The following is a 21,748-nucleotide window of genomic DNA, read 5'->3' as shown; positions in this document are numbered from 1 at the left end:
TCTTTTATTCAAACTTGGTTCCATAGGCCAAACTTTGCAGGCTCAACAGTATCTGGAATAGAAATGTATCTTCAAAGCTTGTATCAAAAATTCTTCTGGTAAAATCAGAGTTAGCAGAAATTGTCATATGATGGGACAATCCTGATCTTAAGTTGTGTCAAATAGGGTTATATGTAAAGAAACATTTACTACTCATTTGTCAATTTGGAAACAATTCATAAGAGAAGCATCCCTCTGTAAAATAATGACACAGTCTTCTCTCCTTGACTAAGAAAGCACTTAAAATATGCGTAATTATTGTCAGAGGTGATCGATATCATTATAATCTTGAAACATTCTTTAACATTTAAATGGCCAATATTAAATAGTCCCATTCCACAGGTAAATTTTTATTACGATATGAAGATTTCACAAATCACACCCTGGAGAAACCAACAGAAACTAATTCCTAAAATTACCAGTCAGTGGAATTTTATGGCTGAGGTGACTGACTAATAACACACATCCTAGAATTCAGGTAAAAGCTGTCTATGTCTATACCCTATATGGCTCAGAACTTTGGAATCACAGCTTAGTACTTGCATGAGAACTTAGGACTGGAGAAAATTGCAAACGTTATTTGGAACACAGGTACCCTCCACATCTAACCTGAGTTAAACCTGGAGAAAATGCTGGGTTTCTCTGTAAGTACCCCCATAGCTCACATTGATGCTGAAGTATATTTGATTCCTATCTATGTAAAAATCCAAGAGGGGCAAATGCTTTCAAAATTGGCTCTTTTAAAGATTATAATTTAGTACTTGCTGAAGGCCTATTTAAGATACTGAATATTTGAGAGACCATATAATCTTTGATTCTTCTGGATTCTCCAAGATGAGTCTCTGTACCAAATTAGAGCACCACAAGCCTCTAAAGTAGCTGAAACATATTATCTTCATTAATGCACATATCATTATCAGTAATAATGTTATTTCCATATTTGTTTGTTATGTGTTTCCCCAACAAAAACTAACTTCCAAGAATGTATATGGCTTGTCTGTTTTGTTCCCAAGGGCACGGAACAGAGCCTGGGCATATAGAAAACACTCAGTAACAATTTATCAAATTGTCAAATGAATAATTGCATGCTCGATTCCTTCCTTAACCCTCCATAATCTATCATAAATCATATCAATTCACCTCTATAATAACCATTAAATTAATCAATTCCCCTTAATTTCCACTCCCACCACTGTAACTCAGACCCTTATTACTTCATAGCTGATCTGCCTGTTTCAGTTCTTTCCCTCTGGCCCAGCTTACATTATTGTAGTCCCATTCACCTTCCTAAGCACAGCTATCACCACGTATCTTTACTCCCGTTCAGGAACCTTCAGTAGTTCTCTACTGCTTCTCAAACAAACACCATACCTCTGAGTCTAACATTCTAAGCCCTCCAGGATTTGCTCCAGCTCACCCTCCCCAGCCTCATCTTCTACTGCTCCTCTGTCACTTCCCCACATTCCAATCAAATTAGATGACCTGGATTTTTCTTAGAGAAATGGTCTATACTGCAACCTGTAAAATAAGTGACATGTTAGCTGTTAGCATAATCTTAATTTTCTAGATTGGAGGAATTGAGACCTTAAATTAAATGGTATGCCCAAGATCACCTGGAACTAGACAGGGATGGGATCAGAAATAAGATTTCCCAACTTTGGTCTATTGCCAAGGCTACAAAAGAGAAATCTGATTTAGGAATGCTTAATTAAATTCCTTCTCCTCTAGGTAACCATACTTAGAGGGGGAAGACCATACATGCACGTCAATGACCCATCCCTTTGGGAAGGGCCCACCTCCCAATGTCTCAAAGGCATTTATCTCAATTTGATTTGGTGAATAAAATAACTGAAACATCATTTTGTTTCCTTACATTGTTGGGAAAAAATTTTTAACAAGAAAATAAACCAAAGTTTTAAAATACGTAGTTTTTATTTAAAACAGAAAGCAGCATTTAGGCTTATTGTGCAAAAGCAGGAAATACAACTCATTAGCAATACTTCAAATCACATCTACTGAACATAAATCCTTCTGTAATGGTCTCTGTGCTGTACACCTGTTGAAAGTGTGTCAGCATAGTTTTGGTAAGGATTTTCTGCCAGGAGCTCATATAGGACTGCATGTGTGTGTATCACTTAAACTGATGGCACTAATATTAGTGAAGTAAGGAGAAAATTGCAAACATTATTGGCAACACAGGTACCCTCCACATCTAACCTGAGTTAAACCTGAAACCAACTTCTTATCCAATGTAGGGCTGAAGATCCTAATGTGTTTTAAAAATTTAAAAGGAGGAATCAGTTCTCCAAGTGTAGGATAATTAAGTTAGGCTACAAGGAAGAAGAGGCCTCTGGGCTGGGCCTGTGTGGGTAGAATATCAAAAGGTAAAACTAAAAGACAGAGTACATTCCAACAGGAAGAGAGGGAGACCAGAAGAAGGTGGGTGGGTGGAGCGGTCTTCCACACTAAAGAAACAGGAAGTAGTTTGCTACAGCTAAAATACAACATGTGAAGGCAAAAGTGTGAAACACAATTAGAAAGATAAAGATACGGGTCTAACTCTATTTTGCAAATATTGTAGGTAAGGAAATTAAAGTGATTTAGCCAAGTACAAACATGAAGCAAAGCTGGAACTAAAACAAGGTTTTATATTCCCAGTTAGGCACTCTTTCCACTATAGTCAGACACCACATAACAATGTTTTGGTCAACAATGTTTGGAATGGTAGTTCCATAAAATGATTATGAGGCTGAAAAGTTCTTATTGCCCAGTGACCTTGTATCTGTCATAAAGTTGTAGCTGTAGCACAATGCATTACCTTTTCTATGTTTAGCTATGTTTAGATACAGAAATACCATGGTGTTACAAATGTCTACAGCATTCAATATGGTAACATGCTGTACAGGTGTGTAGCCTGGGAGCAACAGGCTGGACAATTTAGCCTAGGGGTGCAGTAGGCTACATCATCTAGATTTGTGTAAGTACACTCTACGACGTTCAAACAAGGATGAAATGGGCTAATGACTCATTTCTCAGAACGTATCCCCATCGTTAAGTGACACATGATTGTATACTATCCTACCATAGGTTGGGGATGGACTATGGCAGATAGGATATACTCTTCCTTTAAAAAGTAACAAGGGGTAGAAAGGTTAAATAAATTGCCTCAAGATCACATGTCCAGTTGAAAAACTGGCGGTACTGATAATAAGCCCAAGTCCCTGGAATAGCACAACTCAGAGCTCCTTCACTTGAGAAGATACAATACAGGGGGCTGACATGAATCCTTTCCCCCAGAAGCACTGCTCTTACCACTGCACGGTTTAGGACCTGATCTATAAATCACAGGGATTATTAGGGAAAAATGAAAACAGAGCTTATTTTTCTTCTCCCTATTTGCCTGCCCAGCTTCAGCAGAACTGAGCCAATTGAGGCTGAGAATCAATTAATAAAAAATTAGACAAGTGAGGAACTAGAAATGTGATGTAATACATGGAGAGTCAGGAGGCATGAGCTCTAGTCCTGGTTATATTACCAACAGTGGTGTGGGCTTTTGACAAAGTACTTCACCTCAAAAAATTTATAAAATGTGGAGGATCAACTAGATGATGTCTAAGGCTACAAAATTATAATTTTCTATTACTCTAATAAGTAGATATCTCTTTGCAAAAAAACGTAAACCTGAAAAGTTGAAGGTAAACTGAACTTTAGAAAGTTATATATAATTTTTTTTTTGAGATGGAGTTTCACTCTTGTTGCTCAGGCTGGAGTGCAATCGCGTGATCTCGGCTCACCACAACCTCCGCCTCCCAGGTTCAAGCAATTCTCCTGCCTCAGCCTCCCAAGTAGCTGGGACTACAGGCATCTGTCACCACACCTGGCTAATTTTGTATTTTTAGTAGAGACAGGGTTTCTCCATGTTGGTCAGGCTGGTTTCGAACTCCCGACCTCAGGTGATCCGCCAGACTCAGTCTCCCAAAGTGCTGGGATTACAGGTGTGAGCCACCACACCCGGCCATATATAATTTTTTTAATGCAATAGGAGTGTGCCCTATTGAAAAGCACGTCGATCAATCTTGTAATTTAAATTTTTGTTTATATGACTTTCTTTTAACACGGTATACCCATTAAACAAAAAAGACACATGTATCAATTGTTCTAAGAAATTGAAAAGGGATTGGAGTCAATTCTGAAGGCCTTGTTTCAGCTTAACCTACAGATTTCCTGGATGCCTACTTCAGATAGTCATTACGAATATATATGGCAATTTCGTATTCAACAAGTTATTATTAAGCATCGGAGAGCATATGTTTAGCGAAGACAGGCACTTTGAGCAATAGAGAAAAAGTTCTTAATTTTTCACTAAACAAGAAAATCTTTTAAAACTGGGAGAAATACAAAAATTAGCCAGATGTGGTGGCGCATGCATATGATCCCAGCTACTTGGGAGACAGAGATGGAGATTGCCCAGGAGGTTGAGGCTGCAGTGACCTATGATTGCATCACTGCACTCCAACCTGGAGTTAGACTCTGTCTCCAAAAAAATAATAATAATTAAAAAGTAAAAACAAAAAACAAAATTAAGACTTCAATAGGTTTAAGAAAACAACAGGAAAAAACCAATAACAAAGGCTTTTAATGGAGTTCAAGTTCCATAAAACACATATTTGTTTTTGCTTGCATACACATAAAGAAACTCTGGAAGATACTACTATCAGTGGTTGCCTGTGCAGGGAGATAGGAAATAGGCAGATGAGAGACAGGTGTAAAAAGGAAACTTATTTACCAAGTACCTTGAATTTTTAACCACTTAAATATATCACCTATTTTAAAAATTGAATTTAAAAATGTAAATGTTCCTTGAACAATTATTTGTAGCAAACAGCTGAAAAACAAGAAAACCAAAGAAAGGAGGTGTTAGAACCGAAGTACCAAGAGACAAAGAAAATGTAAAGTAGCACTGAGAAGTCTGAGGCAATTCAAAGAGAGAATGATTCAGATTGTTTGCAGGAACCAGCTGAAAAAGTCAGTGTGAAACCCAACAAGGCCCTCAGACGCCTATGATAGCCAAACCAGTACCAGCTGGAATAAATAACAGTATCTCGAAAATGTGGTGCAAAACTTTTAGGGCCCTGTGTCCCTTGGGAGTGTGAAATCCGAGATAAAACCAGAACTGTACTAATAGAAAACGAGTTCTCTCTTACCCACTAGGAGAAAGAGGGAAGGAAATGAGAAACAAGTTTTTGTGAGAGTCACAAAGATAATTAATCAGTTAGAAAATGAGACCAATGAGGAAAACATAAAGGATTCCACTGGTATCATTTAGCAAAGAAAAGAGATTCTATTTTGCCAAGAATTATTTAAGGCAGCCCTTGAAGAGCAAACGTAAAGGAATGTCCTCTTAAAGTCATTTCTACCCTTATGACTTTTTGATTTGTGGGTTAATTCCCAGTGTGCTTCCTTGTAAAAGAGATCTTGCTAATTTAGTACAAGTCCTAGTTAGCAAGAAGTGAAGGGGTTAATATATACTCTTCTGGCATATTGACTAAGTTAAAGATATTTGTAAAACAGCAGGTGCAAAAAGATCACTCTGACCTTCTTGCTGTTTCTTAAGAGCGGAAGATGAAATTCCTGTGTGGAAGACACTCCCTGAACCTGAAGGAACGGCAACATCCTTACCTTCAAGGGCGAGAAGGTGAGACCAAGAGAATACTGTACTGACCTTGTTATAATAAAAAGTCTTATATTTTAAGCCTGCCCACATAATTTAGTTGCTTCTTCACAATTTACTATTTTTTGTCCAATCCAGTATATAAATAACCGACTCTAACTCCTTCTTTAGGTCTTCATTTCTTTCTTTCTTTCTTTTTTTTTTTTGAGACAGACTCTCATTCTGTCACCCAGGCTGGAGTGCAGTGGCGCGATCTCGGCTCACTGCAACCTCCACCTCCTGGGTTCAAGTGATTCTCCTGCTTCAGCCTCCTGAGTAGCTGAGATTACAGGCCAGTGCCACTATGCCAAGCTAATTTTTGTATTTTTAATAGAGATGGAGTTTCACCATGTTGGTCAGGCTGGTTTCAACCTCCTGACCTTGTGATCTGCCTGCCTCGGCCTCCCAAAGTGCTGGGGTTACAGGTGTGAGCCATTGCGCCCAGCCCACGGTCTTCATTTCTTCATGAGGGTTCCTGTGCTACATAAAGCATGTATTATGCTTTTCTCCTGTTAATCTATGTTATGTCAATTTAATTCTAAGATCCAGCTGGGACCCTAGGAGAATAGAGGTGGAGTTTTTCCACCCCTATAGAAGTATCAGCACTGCTGGTAATGATTGGCAAGTAAACTTGAGCAAGAATATTATTTTTAATCAAGTAAAATATCCTTCATTTAAAAGTACAATGATATCTAAAGTGCTAGCAATGTTCTTTCCTGACATGCTGTTAGTTTGTAATCATTATGCTACGCATTTATATTTTGTGAGCTTTTCTGTATGGTGGTATATATTTTTTCAAGATTACCAAAAATATATTATTAAAGTTATCCTTTCCAGGAACAATTTAGCCTTGTGGTGAAGCTGAAGGCTGAAGTCAGAATTTCTACCATGAAGAACCAGTCTTCTAATGGAGCACCATCAAGAACAATTTGGCCTATCCAATGAATGGCACCCATCAGGTCCAGAGACCCACTCTCTTTGGTAAAGTCCTCACTCTCAAGCCAGGCCACTGAAATCTGAGGCACTGGGAATGAAAAGAGGCTGTCTACACGGCAGAAACCAGGGAAAAAGAGTATGCAAAGGAAAATTGGGCTCTAACAATGATTAGCTCTATATATTTTTTCATATCTCCTGTCAGATTTAAGAAAATGAGAAATTAGAAATGAGATCATGTCCTTTGCAGGGACATGGATGGAGTTGGAAGCCATTATCCTCAGCAAACTAACACAGGAACAGAAAACACATGGAAGGGATCAACACACATCCGGGCCTGTCAGAGGCAGGGAATGGGGGTAGGGAGAGCATCAGGAAGAATCGTTAATGGATGCTGGGCTTAATACGTAGGAAATGGGATGACCTGTGCAGCAAATCACCATGGCCCACGTTTATCTATGTAACAAACCTGCACATCCTGCACATGTACCCCTGAACTTAAAATACAAGTTAAAGGAAAAAAAAAAAGAAAAACTACAAAACAAAAAGAAAAGAAAATGAGAAATTAATTTGCATTTGAGTTGGAAAAATAGTTTAGGTCCAGAGACATGAAGTGTCTTGCTGAAAGTCACAAACTAGTTTTGAGAAGGTTTTTTCTTCATTTATTTCCCCATAAATTATCTGTGGTATCTTGGACAATACATTTACTGAAAAATAAAACATAAATAAAAGGCCAGGCGCGGTGGCTCACGCCTGTAATCCCAGCATTTTGGAAGGCTGAGGCGGGTGAATCACTTGAGGTCAGGAGTTTGAGACCAGCCTGGCCAACATAGTGAAACCCCATCTCTACTAAAAATACAAAAATTAGCCAGGTGTGGTGGTGCATGCACCTGTAGTCCCAGCTACTCAGGAGGCTGAGGCAGCAGAATCGTTTGAACCCAAGAGGCAGAGGTTGCAGAGAGCTGAGATCACGCCAGTGCACTCCTGTCTGGGCAACAGTGCGAGACTCTGCTTCCAAAAAAAAAAAAAAAAAAAAGTAAATAATAAACACGGTAAATTATGGTAGAATCAGGATTTCTTACCTCCAATCTACTGTTCTTTACATCGTATCATTTTGTTCATTAAACTTTCTAGATTTCTCAGTGAAAGAATAGACTAATGGTTCCACTTTTTTCTATTATATAGCTGTTCCAAGCATGTGGTCCCAGCCGCGCAGGAGGCTGAGCCAGGAGAATTGCTTGAACCCAGGAGGCGGAGGTTGCAATGAGCTGAGATCGCGCCACTGCACTCCAGCCTGGGCGACAGAGCAAGACTCCATCTCAAAAAAAAAAAAAAAATCTGTCAAATGAGGAGTCCCCTAAAACGGTGTCTGATGCCAGTCCTCAAGATTCAATTATTTAGCTGGTGGATCAACGAGGAGGCTTTGTTTTTCTGCTTGTTGCCTTGTTTCAGAAGATAATCATGAGAAAGAAGCTGAAGATTTAATCAAATATTTGTTCAGGAAGTTTGAAACTCTTGGCCAAATGAAGATTGGTAGTTCTTTCACCTGAGTTCCCTACTTGCAGGAATAACAGAATTGACTCTACTGCAAGATCGGTGCTGCAAGAATCAATCCAGACAACGGTGTAACAGGGCCAGTGACCTGGGTCTGTTCTCACTGGCTGTTTGCTTTACTCAGTTTTATTCCTGTCCCCAGCAGCTCTAGTGTCACAGAGGGGGCTAGACAAGAGAGCAAATACACCATCTCCACCATACTACTCTACTGATGTCACAACAGTAACATCGTCTTTATACTAAAGACAGAATTTTGAATGTGTGTTTGAGAGAGGGAGGTTGTCCTATCTTTTAAAAACTCTTTTAAGTAGTCCCATTTCATTTACCTCCCCTTTTTCTGATCTGGCCTGGAGCCAAAACCAGAAGTCTTATTAATAGAGTTGACAAGTGCCAAGACCACAAATGACCCTTAGTAGCAATTAAAATGAAAAATAATCCCCATAAGCCAGAACTGAAACAAAAGGTTAACTACTTATCCGAACTTTGGCAAAGAGACACAGTTCTTTCTCCCCCATCTCCCTAAGCCTGTTAGGAAACGGGTATCTGCAGCTGTTCCTCCTCCTCCAACTCACTTTCTGCGTCAAATAGTATGGGTCAAAGTCCTCCAGGGGAACTGCAACCAGGCCTTGGGGGATGTCCCCGTAGATGAAAGGCAAACTCTTCCCTGCTTCCAGGTCACTGTTTGGCTTGGGCTTGCTGTCCTCATCGTCCTCCCGATGACTGCCATCGGCCTTTGGTGGTTTCTTGAGCTTGCTCTCAGCAATGCGCCTCTCAATGTTTGCCAGCGACTCAGGGGTGAAAGGCTTGAAACTATCAGGGCCTGGTGGTGCGAGCAGCCGCGCTGCCATCTTCTCATCCTGCAGCAGCTTCGTTAGTTATGCTGCGTCCAGGACAGGTCAGCTCTGGAAGAAACAGCAACACAGACAGCATTAATCAATCACTGCTCTAAAAAGAGGCCAGACTAAACCATCTCATTCTCAACCTTAATTCACAACCTTTGCAAAAAAACACATAGTTTCTTCCATGACATGGTTATTTTTCTTTTCAGGAAATCTGTGGCATGGACCCATCTGCCAAGGGAGATCAAAGATCAGGAGTCTACTGAATTGCTAGTGTTTATTATATTCACTTAGATGCAACTCACTATTAGGAACCACATACAACAAAAAGGATATAGTCTATTCCCTCAAGGAACTTCTATTCTAAACAAATAAGGGATATGTAACGTTACCCAGGGGCATATGTTAGCTGTGAAGTCCTTATAGTTCAAGTCACCTTCCTTTCCTAAAGCTCCACTCCCCAAAGAAAAACTCTTCCTTTCAAGGGCAAGACGAGGATAAATTATCATTCTTCTCAAATTTCAGTTTCTGAAAACAAAATAAACCCTTCAAACTTTGGAGACACAAAATGTAGATAAAACCGCTTCCATCTGCTTTAGTTCTTCCATTTCAAGTTATTTTTCAATCATCAAGTTGTGTAAAATCCATCCAGTATAAAAGTCCAAAAGTATCTTCTTTAATGATAAAGCTCAGAGGGCAGATACTGCTCTAAGTGCCGCCTGCTTAGCAACTAGAAAAAGCAAATGGGAGTGGAATCCTAGAGAACTTCCTCTGATGCAACAGCACTGCAGCACTGCAGGCTGAGCAGCAGCAGAAGGGCCTGCGTGCGACTCCCAAGAGGGGCTCAAACCAGGAAGGACGGAGACGTGAGAACAGAGTCACAAACAAAAATTCCCTTCTAAAAAGAAAACTGAAGTAATGTCTTATGAGAGTCAGTGATTTCTAAGCATGGTATTTAAAAAGCCCATTTTCCATTTATGTTTATAAGAGTCCTGGATTATTTAAACACATGCAGTAAAATGGAGGAATCAATCCCTGGTTTCAAAAGCAGCACTATTCTGTTTCAGGCACAAAAATGACCTGAGCAGGTAAGTTTACTGTGAAAGGCTTAGGGCTTTGCTGGCAGTTCACTGGGTGCTCATGGTACTGCTTTTTTCTCTTTAGTTTTGTGAACACCGCAAGGACAATCCGGGAATTTTTTTAAGGCTACAGATTGTTCTTTCCTCTCCTACTTAGCCCTCAAGGTCCACTTCAAGGAAACTAAACCTTGAGGCTCCTCAAGAGAACAGTAGTAGAGTTAACTCTAAATAATTTGGGAATGAGATACCCAAGAGCTCCTTCCACAAATCCACCTGCTGAGATTCCAGATCTCTGGAGCAGTAGTGATTGCTAAGTGTTGCAAGACAGTGTGTAGTGTCTGTACGAGGAACGGTCAGCTCACTCACTCACAGCAGGGGGCTAAAGTAGGCCATAACCACAAGTTTGCCCCACATAGACCAGTTGGCTTCATGTTGCGCAAAAACACCACCATCCTATAGACAGAGGGGTCAAAGAAATCATTTCCCTGTGGGAATTATGAAAGGATTTCGTAGCTATAAGAGATTTTACAAATTTAGTCCATTTGATTTTAGATGAGGAAAGGCAGGGTCCTAAGAGATCAGACAACTTGCCCTGAGTCACAGGTCCAGGATAAAAATCACAACCAAAATGCTCTGGTGCCCCATCTCAGAACTTCTTTCATTATAATAAGTATCAGTTATCTATCCTCCTTTCCTATCTCCCACTACTCCCCAACAGGAATAGTTTCGTTTAGTCAGTAAATCGCATAGATGCTATGGCTTTACTGATCTAAGACCAGTCCCAATGCTTTCCCCAACCTAAAATTCCCTTTCCTTCATTCTTCTCCTACCCATCCTTGCATTGCCCCCCAATAAATCCCTACTCCTCCAAGTCTTCCCACCAACTCAGCCTTGACTAATTATTTCCCCTTCTACACTCCTACAGCACTCCACCATGACCTTAGCTAACATTTATCACATACTATGTTTCAAGCATTATTCCAAGCACCTTGCCTGTATTAACTCGTTCAATCTCCAGAGCAGCATATGAGGCAGATATTATTATCACCACTTAACAGATAAAGAAACAGAGTCAGAGAAAACTCATGTAGCTTGCCCAAAGTTATACAGCCAGAAGAAGATTTGAAACACACTAAATAAACTTGTTTTGGCACTTAATCATTGCCGAATTGTACCTTTTAGAGAATAAATTCCCAGAGGTCTTAAACTTCTTTTGTATCCCTTTCACAGTGAATAGGATTATGCCTGAAACCCATAATGAGACCAAATACATGAAGATTCCTTGGCTCCTACATCCACACTCATTCTGAGTCCTAGGTCACTCTCTGTTCCTACGCAGAGGACAAAGAACACTGCAAGAGTAAGTCACTGAAGATGCTGACAAATTCTTGTGATCTAATTGCAGGTACCTGGGTTCTTCACAGCAGCCCAGGGCTAAGTTCTCTGTCTTTGCTTTCAGATCCTGTTTCTTCCTGTCTTCTCCAAGACTGTGTCCTCTCAATTACCCCTGCTCTTCATCCCATTTTCAATCGCTACTTTTCCTATATCTTCTCCCTTTACATCTCCACCCCCACTCTCTTTGTTTGGCTTAAGTGACACTATGTTTTCCTGGTTGAACTACAGCTGCAGTCTCCTCTTCCTCATCAACTCTTCCTTCTCCAAGGGCTGGCCTTCTGAAATTTCTCTGTTACAGTCTTTTAGGGATCTCATTTATTCAAAATAAATTTGTACACTGGTAATTTTCAGATTTCTCTCACTGGCCCTGATTGTCCTCCTGAGTCCCACAGTTGCTTCTAGGGGCCTGCTATGACTTCCAAACTAAAGCATTTAAAAACTACTCATCTTACTCCAAAACTGATTCCTCTTCCTGGCTTTCTTATTTCTGGACCAGCCATCCGGCATGGAATCTCAGTCATCTCTGCCCTGTCCCCTTTTGCTATCCGTACCCAACCAGTCATCAGCCTTTCCAATTGCTCTTCCTTCAGAGCTTCCATTTTCAAAGTATTGCCCTAATTCAGGTCCTACTGCAATAGTCTCCCCACTAGTGGACCAGCCCTCAGTCCACCAGGCATATTTTCAAGGATCCATTTCCCTAAGAATCTGCTTTCATTAAGTCATTTCCCTTTGTCAAACTTACCAGAGTTATAGGACAGATTCCAAATTTCTGCCATTTCACTGCCACTCAAGGCATTCTACAACCTTATGCATCACAAACATTCTCTTCTAGGGCTTCTCTGCAAGAATGCCTGCGCTGGTAACTGTATTCTGAAATTTTTCGGAAGGTATAATACAATAAAGTTCACAAACCTTAAGTGCACAGCTTATTTTGTACATATGTATATGCCTATGTAACCACCACTGAAATCAAGATGTAGAAAATTTATTCCAGCATCCCAGACAGCTCTCATGAACCATCAATAATCACCCCTAGCAAAAGCTATTCTGACAGTTATCACCATATATTAGTTTTGCTTCTACCTGAACCTCATATAAGTAGAATATAAACATACTCTTTGGGTTCTGGCTTTTTTCACCCAAGACTATTTCTGTGAAATTCATCTTCTTATATGTGTAGCAGCAGTTCATTCTGCATAGTATTCCATGTATGAATGTAGTACAATTGATCCATTCTACCTTGATGGGCATTTAAGTTGTTTATAGTTTTAAGCTATTACGAATAAAAGCCGCCAAGAGCCTTCTTGTAGGTCTCTTTTGGTAGTCATACATTTATTTTGTTTTGGCATACAGCTAGCAGTGGAATGCTGGGTCAGAGAATGGCAGATACTTAGCTTTAGTAATATTCCTACCAGAAGTATAAGAGGGTTCCAGTTGTTCCAAATACTCATCAACACTTGGAATGACAGTCTTCTGAATTTTACCAACTCTGGTGGGTATAGTAGCATCTCATATATTTTTTTAAAAAAGTAATTTATTGGGACGAAATTTACGTAACATAAAATTAACCATTTTAAGGTGAACAATTCAGTGGCAATTAGTACATTCACACTACCACTGTTATCTAGTTCCAAAACATAAGCAGTTTCTCTCCATTCCCAACCTTCAGCCCCCACCCTTTACCACCAGTTCCTGGGAACTATCAGTCTTCATTCTGTCTCTACTGATTTATCTATTCTAGACATTTCATATAAATGGACTCACACAATGTGAGCTTTTGTGTCTGACTTCTTTCACTTAGCCTAGTGTCCTCAAGGCTCATCCATAATGTAGCATGTATCAGTACTTCATTTCTTTCTATGGTATTTCATGCAGTGTACAGAATCAACATACAAAAGTCAGTAGCATTTCTATACATCCACAACAAACTAGCAAAAAAGATACCAAGAAAGCAATCCCAATTATAATAGCCACCAAAAAATAACAATAATAAGACCTAGGAACAAATTTAACCAGGAAGGTGAAAAATCTCCCAGGAAAACTATAAAACACTGGTGAAAAATCAAAGATGACGCAAAAAACTGGAAAGACATCCCATGTTCATGAACTGGAATAATTAATATTGTGAAAATAACCATACCACCAAAAGCCATTTATAGGTTCAATACAATCCTTATCAAAATACCTATGAAATTCTTCACAGAAATAGAGAAAACAATCCTAAAATTTGTATGGAACCACAAAAGACCTTGAAAAGCCAAAGTAATCCTGAGCAAAAGGAACAAAGCTGGAGTTATCACACTATTGGACTTCAAAATATATAACAAAGATACAGTATCCAAAACAACATGGTATTAACATAAGAAGACACATAGATCAATGGAAAAGAATAGAGAACACAGAATTAAATCCACATATTAATAGCCAACTGAGTTTTGACAAAGGTACCAAGAACATTCATTGGGGAGGGATAATTTCTTCAATAAATGGTGCTGGGAAAACTGGATAACCATATGTAGAAGAATGAAACTGGAACCCTATCTCTCACCACATACAAAAATCAACTCAAAATGAAGTAAAGGCTTACATGTAAGTATGAAACTACTAGAAGAAAACATAGGAGAAATACTTCAGGACATTGGTCTGGGCAAATATTTCATGAAGAAGACCTCAAAAGCACAGGAAACAGAAGCAAAAATAGACAAATGGGATTATATCAAACTAAAAAGCTTCTGACATCAAAGGAAACAATCAGCAGAGTGAAGAGACAACTAGTCTCTTTGCGAACTATTCCTCTGACAAGGGATTAATATCCAGAATATATAAGGAACTCAACAGCAAAAGACTAAATAATTCAATTAAAACATGGGCAAATGAACTGAATAGGCATCTCTCAAAATAAGACACACAAATAGCCAAAAAGTATATGTAAAAATGCTCATCACTTATCATCAGGGAAATGCAAAACAAAACCACCATGAGATATCATCTCTCCCAGTTAAAATAGCTATTATCAAAAAAACAAAATATAATGAATGTTGACAAGGGTGCAGAGAAAGGGGAACTCTTATACACTGTTGGTGGGAATGTGGATTCATACAGCCATCATGGAAAGCAGTATAGACGTGCCTCAGAAAAATAAAAATAGAACTACCATATGATCCAACAATCCCATTACTGGGTATATATCTAAAGGAAAAAAAGTCAGTATGTCAAAGAGATATCCACACTCCCATGTTTATTGCAGCACTATTCATAGTAAATAAGATATGGAATCAACTTAAGTGTCCATCAACAAAGGAATGGATAACAAAAATGTGGTGTATATACACAATGGAATACTATTTAGCCATTAAAAAATGAACAAAATTCTGTCACTCATGGCATGAATGAGATTGGAGGAGATAATGTTAAATGTAATAAGCCAGGGACAGCAAGAAAAATACAGTATTCTCACTCATATGTGGAAGCCTAAAACGCTGATCTCATAAAAGTAGAGAGTACAATTAGTGATTTACTAGAGTCAGGGAAGGATAGCAGAGAGGGAGGGATAGCCAAAAGTTGGTTAATGGATACAAAAGTATAGCTAGCTAGAAGGAATAAGTTCCAGTGTTCTATAGTACTAAAGGGTGACTATAATTAACAACAACTTATTGTATATTTTTAAATTGCTAGAAAAGTAGATTTTGAATGTTCTTAATACAAAGATAAACATTTGAGATGGATATGCCATTACCCTAATTTGATCATTACACACTGTATACATGTATCAAAATATCACACCATATCACATATTATGTGCCAATTAAAAATAACAATAAAAGCAAAAAAACCCCAAAATATATATCCCAAAAATGTATATACCACAATTTGTTTACTCATTCATCTGTTGACGGACATTGAATTCTTTCTACCTTTTGACTACTATGAACAATGCACACATGTACTTGTTTTAGTACTTGTTCTCAACTTCTTTGAGTCTATACCTAAGAGTGGAATTGGTAATTCTACATTTAACTTTTTTGAGGAACTGCCAAACTGTTTTCCTGAACTATTTTGCATTTTGTGGCTGAACCATTTTGTATTCACAACAGCAATATAAGAAGGTTACAATTTCTCCATATCCTTGACAACACTTGTTATTTTCCCTTTTCTTTTTTTTTTCTTTTTTAATTGCTGCCATCCTAGTGGGTGTAAAGTGGTACCTCACTGTGGTTTTGATTTGCACTTCCCTAATGATACTGATGCATTTTCTCATGTGTTTGTTGGCTCACTCTTGTCTAAATTTGTATTCGTCTGATGATACTGATCACTGTCTCGTAGGTTGATTGGCCCTTTAGACAACCTCCTTTGTGGAGTGCCGATTTAAGTCTTTGCTCACTTTTTCCTATTGGGTTAAACTGCGTTTTTCTTACTAGTTTGTGAGAGTTCTTTGTATATTCTCCATTGAAGTCATTTGTCAGATACAATATTTCAAATATTTCCTCTCAACTGTCTTAATGGTGTCATTTGATAAGCTGTAGTTCTTAATTTTATTGAAATCCAATCTATCAGTCTTTTCCTTCATGTTAGTACTTTTTTGTTCTAAGAAATCTGTTCCTATTCCAAGGCCATGTAGGTATTCTCCTTTGTTTTAGAGTCTTTATTATCTTACATTTCTCATTTAGTTTTGAAAACCATATGAACTGATATTTACGTATGGCGTACAGTGGAGGACAAGGTTCATTTTTTTCCCATGGTTATATAATTGACCCAGCATCACTTAATAAAATGTCTGGTCACTGTTACTTTCACTGACTCCTAAAAATATTTTCATTTCCTTATTTTAAACCTCCTGACATCTTTCTTTCTTCTATTCATCCATTAAAACAAGCTTAAATGTCTTCTGTTTCTGAGGAAGTCATCTTGCACAGTAACAAACTTGTTAGATTTAGAAGGAACTTAGAGACCACCTAGTTCAATTTGCCTCATCCACAAGTTATGTGAGAGAGGCTGAATTGTCTAACTGCCAATTAGTGACAGATGCACAGCTATGACCCAGGTTTCTTGGCTTCCAATATAATGCTCTTTTCACTAAAACACCCAATCTCTAAGTCAATGACCTTGTCCATCATACCACTACTGTATCATTGTGCATCTTTCTGCAGTGCTAAAGATGACACAGGCATCCCAGATGATAAAGGAACAACAAAAGCAACTTTTGGCTCTGGCAGTTCTAAAAGAGATTGAACTAGACTCAAAGATAGGGACAAACAAATAGGTAGGGCTCTCTTCTTTTGGTTGTCCAGGAGGATTAAGACCTTAAAATTCAACCAGCCACAGTGACTCATGCCTGTAATCCTAGTGCTTTGGTAGGCTTAGATGGGAAGATCCCTTGAGGTCAGAAGTTTGATACCAGCCTGGGCAACATAGGAAGACACCACCTCTACAAAAAGTAAAAAAAACGTATCTGGGTCCCCCTGGTGGTCCCAGCTGCTGGGGAGGTTGAGATGGGAGGATTACTGGAGCCCAGGAGTTAGAAGCTATAGTGAACCATGATGGTGCCACTGCCCTACAGCCTGAGTGACACAACTCTTGTGTCTAAACCTGTCTCTAAAAAAGGCAAAAAAAAAAAAAGACCTTAAAATGCCAACTGTGGCCTGAACACAAAGAAGAATCCAAATTAAGGGACATGGCGTGAAAGAGGAAAAGAAAACCAGTATTGAAATGCAGTTATAACAGGAACAAAAGGAAGAGAAGTCATCTAGGAGGGGCTGTTAAAGCAAACACTCCAGGGCCAGGTGCGGTAGCTCACGCCTTACAAAGTGCTGTAATTCCAGCACTTTGGGAGGCCGAGTCAGGCAGATCACTTGAGGCCAGGAGTTCAAAACCAGCCTGGCCAACATGGCAAAAACCCATATGTACTAAAAATACAAAAATTAGCTGGGCATGGTGTAGATGCCTGTAATCCAAACTACTTGGGTAGCTGAAGCACCAAAATCACTTGAACCCAGGAGGTGGAAGTTGCAGTGAGCCGAGATCATGCTACTGCACTCCAGCCTGGGTGACAGAGTGAGTCACTGTCTCAATAAATAAATAAAGCAAACAAGCAAACAGGGCACACAAAAAAATATGTTAGAAGGAAGATCAAATAAAAGGTAGCAAGTAGCATTAAAGTCTTGTCTCAGGCTGGGTGCAGTGGCTCACACTTGTAATCTCAGCACTTTGGGAGGCCAAAGCAGGAAGATTGCTTGAGGCCAGGAGTTCAAGACCAGCCTGGTCAACATAGTGAGACCCCATATCTACAAAAGATTTAAGGGAAAAATAAAAAAGATCTTGTCTCATACTTGAAAAAAAAACAAAGTTGGAGGACTCACATTTCCTGACATCAAAACTTACTGCAAATCTATGGTAATCAAAACAATGTGATACTGGCATAAAGACAGACATATAGACTAATGGAATAGATTAAAGAGCCCAGAAATAAACCCTCACATATATGGTCAAATGATTTTCGACAAGGGTACCAAGACCATTCAATGGGGAAAACAATCTTTTTAACAAATGGTGCTGGCAAAACTGGATATTCACTTGCAAAAGAATGAAGTTGGATCCTTACCTTATACCATACACAAAAATTAACTCAAAATGGATCAAAGAACTAAATATAAGAGCTAAAACTATAAAACTCTTAGAAGAAAATATAGAGGAAAAGCTTCATAACACTGGATCTGTCAATGACTTCTTAGACATAACACCAAAAGCATAGGCAATAAAAGAAAAAATAGATAAATGGAACTTTATCAAAATGAAAAACTTTTGTTGCTTAAAGGATACTATCAAGAGAGTGAAAGGGCAACTCAGAGAATGAGAGAAAATATTTGCAAATTACATATGTGATAGAATTAATATCCAGAATATATAAAGAACTCCTAAAACTCAACAACAACAAAACCCAATTAAAAATAGACAAAAGACTTGAATAGACTTTTCTCCAAAAACAGATATAAATATGACCAATAAGTACATGGAAAGATGTTCAGCATCATTAATCATAAGGCAAATGTGAATCAAAATCACAATCAGATACCACTTCATACCCATTAGGATGGCTAGTATTAAAACACAAAATTTCTTACCTAAGAACACATACACACAGAAAATAACAAGTATGGGTGAGGATGTTGAGAAATTCATACTCCAGTGCACTGCTGGTGGTAAACGAAAATGGTGCAACTGCTATGGAAAACATTATTGCAGTTCCTCAAAAAAATTAAGCATAGGATTACCATAAGATCCAGCAATTCCAAAAGAACTGAAAGCAGGAACTCAAAAAGATATTTGTACACACATGTTCTTAGCAGCATTAGTCACAACTGCCAAAAGATGGAAACAACCCAAATGTCTATGAATGGATAAACAAATGGATGAATGAATAAACAATGTGAAATATACATATAATGAAATATTTATGTAGCCTTAAAAAGGCAAGAAATCCTGACACATGCTACAACATGGAGGAATCTTGAAAAAATGCTAAGTGAAATAAACAAGATACAAAAGGACAAATATTGTATGATTCCACTCATATGAGGTACTAAAAATCGTCAAATGCATAAAGATGGAAAGCAGAATGGGGTAATCAGTGGCTGTGTGGGAACGAGAAGTTACTATTTAGTTGGTACAGAGTTTCAGTTTGGGATAATGAAAAAGTTTATAAATGATCTCGGCTCACTGCAACCTCCGCCTCCTGGATTCAAGCAATTCTCCTGTCTCAGCCTCCCGAGTAACTGGGACTACAGGTGCCTGCCACCATGGCCAGCTAAGTTTTGTATTTTTAGTAGAGATGGGGTTTCACCTTGTTGGTCAGGTTGGTCTCCAACTCCTGACCTCAGATGATCCACTCGCCTCAGCCTCCCAAAGTGCTGGGATTAAAGATGTGAGCCACCTCGTCCGGCCCAGTTTATATATTCAAAAATGGTTAAGATGCTAAATGTTATGGATATTTTACTACAAGTTTTTTAAAAGAGAGAAAAAAAATTTACTATGTCCCCCACCATATGCCATAAATGATACTCTGATGAATAATAGCTCACTCCTGCCTTCAAAGGACCTTATAGTCTTCTAAGGTAGTAGACATGTAAACAGGCAAAGTACAGTATGCTAAATCTTCCAATAAAGTAAAATAGGCTTTTACAGAATATACAAGCAAGACATCTAACCAAGTTTGGAGAGATCAAGGAAAGCTTCCTGGAGAAAGTAACATCTTAGCTAAAGCCTACAGACGGGCTGGTAGGGTGGGTTATGGGAAGAAAATGGGTAGAGCTTTGCAGGAAGAAGAAATAGCATCTTCAAGGGACTACAGACAAGAGAGATCAAGCCACTTGGGTACTGCAAGCAGTTCAGTGTAAGCGGATTTCAGAAAATCAGCTAACAGGTAAGCAGGTACCACATCAGGAATGCAAAGCCCTGCTCTCACGGGAAGGAGTTTTGCTTTAACTCTGAAGGCAATAAGGAGATGATTTGATCAAAGTTACATTTTAGGAAGGTTATTCTAGCTATAGTGTACAGAACGAGACGAGGGAGGAATAAGATCAGAGTGAGGAAGACCAGGAAGAAGAGTGTTGCAGCAATTCCATTGAGAGGTAATAGCCTAAGCCAGGTAGCAGCAGCAGGGATGATGTACTGGACAGTTCTGTTGACTAACTAAAAGAGGAAGGTAAGATATAAGAAAAACCAAGGAAGACACCCAAATCAGGGCAAAGGGATGAAAGGTAGTGAAATTCACCGAGACAAGGAATAAGATGTGATGCAGAGCTCTCAGGTTAAGATGATGACCACTTTTGAACATGCTGAGTCTGAGGTGCTTTAGTACCTCCAAATGGAGGCATCATATAGGCAGCAGGATATGTGCTTCTGAAGCTCAAGGGAAAGATTTTTTTCTCATCCATACTTGCTATTTATTTAGTCTTCTTGTTTGGAACAAAAATCCAAGAATTCACAAATACCACCAGCTAAGCACCTGTTTCAAATGAAACATCAGCTTCAGCTTAAAAAATAATTTCTTTATAATTAATTAAATAGTAGCAGAAGACCCATATCAGCTGCTTCCTTCTTCCCTGGAGAAGTTGGCAGGATAACTGCAATCCTAGGAGCTCTCTGTGTTGAATCTGGAAGGTGGAAGAAAAAGAAAAGTGGCCTCTTCCAAATCATCGAGGTAACGTGTAGAGAAGAGATACCCACTGTTAGGGTTCGGCTGTGTCCCCACCCAAATCTCACCTTAAATTGTACTCCCATAATTCCCACGTTGTAGGAATGACCAGGTGGGAGATAATTTGAATCACAGGGGCAGTTTCCCCCATATTGTTCTCATAGTAGTGAATAAGTCTCCTGAGACCTGATGGTTTTATCAGGGGTTTCCGCTTTTGCATCTTTTCATTTTCTCTTCCTGCTGCTATGTAAGAAGTGCCAGCCAAGCGCAGTGGCTCACGCCTGTAATCCCAGCACTTTGGGAGGCCGAAGTGGGTGGATCACGAGGTCAGGAGCTTGAGACCAGCCTGGCCAACATAGTGAAACCCTTCTCTACCAAAAATACGAAAAATTAGCCAGGTGCGGTAGCAGGTGCCTGTAATCCCAGCTACCTGGGAGGCTGAGGCAGGAGAATCGCTTGATCCTGGGAGATGGATGTTGCAGTGGGCCGAGATCGCACCACTGTACTCCAGCTTGGGCGACAGTGCAAGACTGTCTCAAAAAAAAAAAAAAAAAGAAGTGCCTCTTGCCTCCCACCATGACAGTGAGGCCTCCTCAGCCATGTAGAACTGTAAGTCCAATTAAACCTCTTTTTTTCCCAGTCTCGGGTATGTCTTTATCAGCAGGACGAAAATAGACTAATCCAGTAAATTGGTACCAGTAGAGTGGGGTGTTGCTGAAAAGATACCCAAAAATGTGGTAGCAACTGGAACTAGATAACAGGCAGAGGCTGGAGCAGTTTGGAGGCCTCAGAAGACAGGAAAATGTGGGAAAGTCTGGAACTTCCTAGAGACTTGTTGAATGGCTTTGACCAGAAGCCTGATAGTGATATGGACAATAAGGTCCAAGTTGAGATGGTCTTAGACGGAGATGAGGAACTGGTTGGGAACTGGAGCAAAGGTGACTCTTGTTATGTTTTAGCAAAGAGACTAGCGGCATTTTACCCTTACCCTAGAGACCTGTGGAACTTT

The 21,748-nt window shown here is 39.2% G+C and overlaps 1 protein-coding gene across 15 annotated transcripts in view; it reads right to left on the bottom strand.

Moving 5' to 3' along the window:
- Positions 1-21,748, bottom strand: part of SCN8A (sodium voltage-gated channel alpha subunit 8) — a 211,021-nt gene that overhangs the window by 133,881 nt on the left and 55,392 nt on the right. For all 15 annotated transcript variants that reach the window (XR_012420258.1, XM_065524218.2, XM_065524216.2 and 12 more), the window contains one exon: positions 8,809-9,138. Coding sequence is in view for 12 of the 15 variants with exons in the window: in XM_065524218.2 (XP_065380290.1) it covers positions 8,809-9,084 (276 nt within the window). In the remaining 3 variants the exon portion in view is untranslated. The remainder of the gene's footprint in view (positions 1-8,808; positions 9,139-21,748) is intronic.

Source organism: Macaca fascicularis, chromosome 11, assembly GCF_037993035.2.
Source record: "Macaca fascicularis isolate 582-1 chromosome 11, T2T-MFA8v1.1".
Lineage (NCBI taxonomy): Eukaryota > Metazoa > Chordata > Mammalia > Primates > Cercopithecidae > Macaca > Macaca fascicularis.
Note: the sequence above shows the minus strand (reverse complement) of the source record. Positions and strands in the feature narration are given on the sequence as shown.